The sequence below is a fragment of the Elephantulus edwardii genome, unplaced genomic scaffold (genome assembly GCF_000299155.1).
Source record: "Elephantulus edwardii isolate Elephantulus edwardi_28Jun2011 unplaced genomic scaffold, EleEdw1.0 scaffold00243, whole genome shotgun sequence".
NCBI lineage: Eukaryota > Metazoa > Chordata > Mammalia > Macroscelidea > Macroscelididae > Elephantulus > Elephantulus edwardii.
The window spans coordinates 2,175,735-2,178,797 of NW_006399993.1; the positions used below are offsets into that span (position 1 = coordinate 2,175,735).

Below are 3,063 nucleotides of genomic sequence, written 5' to 3' on the forward strand. Positions count from 1 at the left end.
TCAAGGGCCAGGGGATACAGTAGGTGAGACTCTAGGACTGAGCCAGCCTTGTGCTCTCCTGGAATTCTGGGGTTTTGAGGTGTGTGTACTAAGGGGAAGTGACTCGGAGGATACAGAGCTAACTTCAGAGGGCAGGGATAAGCCCAGCAGGGCCCAGCGCTGGGCTGGTGGTGTAGAAAAGTAGGCCTTCTGTTCTTCTGAGTAGCGTTCCTGGGGAGTCACAGCATCCCGGTAAGTCCAGTCCTGCCAGTGGAAATTGAAGCCTTCAAGCAGAGTGATGCGCTCAGCTCTTGTAGGAACACAGTCAAGGGGCTTTGTGGGTAGCAGGTCTGGCACCTCTATCCCTGGCAGCAGCAGCACCCCTCGTATGGCAAACCAGCCCCCAAATCGTGGGTGTATACATACACCAGATATGTGCTGGAGAAAGGGTAAAGAAAAAATATCGGCACTAGATAAATGACCACCCAGTAGATATTGATTGCTATTTTTAAGCTTTTTCTCTTCCTCTCTCCTGAACAATTCTTCATATAGACTCACTGTGGCCAAGAGGGAGAGCTCATTAGGTTAAGCTTTAACTTGCAGTTATATCACGACTTTGATTGCTACCCTGCACTTTCTATCCTGAAATAGCCCTATAAGACTCAAGGGTTTTAAGTTTTAAGAATAGATCTACAGGAAACTGCACTGCAATCCCAGAGGTGAGCGTTTCAAATCCACCAGATGCTCTGCTGAAGGAGAAGGAACAATCGCCTCCTGTACCAGTCAGATCCAATTTGATGGTACACACATAAAAATAAATAAATATTTTTTTTAAAAAAAGGGGGGGGGAAGAACAGATCTGATAATATCCAGGTAGTGTCCTGGAAGTAGGTTGTAGGGCCAAAGACTGAAGCTGGCCAAGGAATAGCTGCTCTGATTTACCTGCCAACTCCATTCAGAAGAGCCAAGAATGTGCGTGGAGCTGTCACCATTTTTCTCAGAGTATGCACCCATTTACATTTGCCCTCTGACCTGTGTACCCCAAGGGTCAGCCTCCACATCCTGTCGTTGGTAGTAGTAAGCAGCCCCTGCCACATGGGCTGCTGTCTGGGCCAGAATCTTGGGGCGTCGGTTGGGGTGTACCTCATAGTCCGCAATAACTTGCATCCGCAGTTCTGGAAAGCTCTGGGATAGATAGAGACTTGTCAACATGAAAGGAGTTACAACATTGTGGGGAACCTTGATACTGGGTTAACACTGTCTTGTTTTCAGATGTCTTAATTGAAGGGACTCTCTCCTCAGGGAGGGAGGCTCCAATGTGGAAAAAGTTTGGTTTTGGAAGGCCCATATTCGAAGGGAAAGACAGGTCTTGCTCAGAAACCTTCATTGTGAAGGGTGACTTGGCTTTGTCCTCAAGAGCTTGTAAAGTGGAGAAACATGACCCAGCTTTGGGGAAGACCCAGAACATGTGAGCATATTTTTGTGTGACAGTGGGGGTATGTTTTTCCTCCTCAAAAGGCTTAAAAAAGAAGAATGTTTGGACAGGAGAGATGCTAGAGGTATCAGGCTTATTTCAGGCTTAGTGAGTATGATTGGTTAGAGATTCATCATGCTATCAGAGGAAGGTTGCCAAACCTAGAGTTAGAAGGCATCAAGGAGAAGTGGTCATGCAATGGAACTGAAAACAGGTGCAGGCTTGGCATGGGGGAGGAGTGGCAGGACAAGAATCTTGCTAACCTCTCTAACTCGGCCAAGGTGGTAGGCCACACACTGGTCCACAGGGTCCGTCAGTGGTTGGAGATGGCAGCTCTGCAGGAAGGGCTTGAGGGCTCGATCAAACATAGCAGGTGTGCTGAGTACCAGGAAAGCGAGGGTAGATCCTGGCAGGGGCAAGTGGAAGGCTGGAGGCAGAAGTGCATTGTACCACGCCACCTGAGGCAGAGAAAAAGTTCAGATCAGGTGGAGCACCCTGGCCTCTATAAATCAGAAGGGCCAACCTTAGCCTTAGGTATGCCTATACATAAGTTTGGTATTAAGGGTTTCATATAATGTGCCCTAGTCTTATTATTGAATGACTATTCACTGATGTGTGTTTATGGGGAACTCTAAATCGACACAGAGAACTCAGAGTACAGAACAGATCATGAATAAGTAAGAACAAAAGAATATGACTTTAAAAAAAAACAAAACAAAACAAAACAAAAAGAATATGACTGTTCAGTGATTACTGTAATGACAAGAAGATCCTCTGAAATTAGAAAAGACTACTGGGGAAGCCAAATCTTGGAGGCTGGAAAGTACCAGGCAAACTAGAGAAGGTGGATCTAGGGTGTATACTACACAGGTCACAACGTATGTACTGGAATTATTTTAGATAACAGCAAATTATCTGGAGGAAGTAGAATTTATATAGAGGAGAGCAGAGGAGTAAAGAGATCAAGAGTGAAATGACTAGCCTTGAACACCAAATTAAGGTAGCTCTAATTTGGCAACAACGAGGAGCCACTGAAGACTAAAGGAGTATATCAGTTTTGTTTTCTGTTTTTTTGGCAGCAGTTTTAAAAGATCAATCTGGCTGCTATGTTGATGGTGGGCCGGAAGGAAGACGACAGCCCCAGGTTACTGCAATAATCCAAAGGAGAAAAGATGGATGGTGTCCTAGAACAGAGCTATGGGTGAGATGGAAGGAAAGAAGAGATTCAGAAAACAGAAGCCTATAGGGCTTCATGACTGACTTGATGATGGGAGAAGTGAGATTGGAGCTTAAGAGTAACATGCAGGACTCCTGCTATCTCTGATCACTACCCTAGCTCCTATTACCCACAGCTACCTACTCCTCTGGATAGGCCTCCTCACTCTCTCCATACCTTCTGCCCACCATTACCTCTCCACCTTTACTCAAGCTTTTGATGTTTGAGATGTGCATGAATCTCCTTTTCTAGTCATCTTTTCAGACATATAGGTCAATTTTACATCCCCTAAACTTCTCCTTTTACATCTGCGGGAAAAACCGCTGGAGAAGCTCAGTATCAGCTGTGAAAACTAGGCCAGGAGCTGATTGTGGAACAGACCACCAACTACTCA

The 3,063-nt window shown here is 45.6% G+C and overlaps 1 protein-coding gene across 1 annotated transcript in view; it reads right to left on the bottom strand.

Annotated features, from left to right (window-relative positions):
- Window positions 1-3,063, bottom strand: part of MMACHC (methylmalonic aciduria (cobalamin deficiency) cblC type, with homocystinuria) — a 5,918-nt gene continuing 2,855 nt past the window's right edge. The window contains exons 2-4 of the mRNA XM_006898991.1: window positions 1,717-1,911; window positions 1,012-1,164; window positions 1-417 (exon numbers count right to left, since the gene is read on the bottom strand). Of these exons, the coding sequence (XP_006899053.1) occupies window positions 1-417; window positions 1,012-1,164; window positions 1,717-1,911 (765 nt within the window). The remainder of the gene's footprint in view (window positions 418-1,011; window positions 1,165-1,716; window positions 1,912-3,063) is intronic.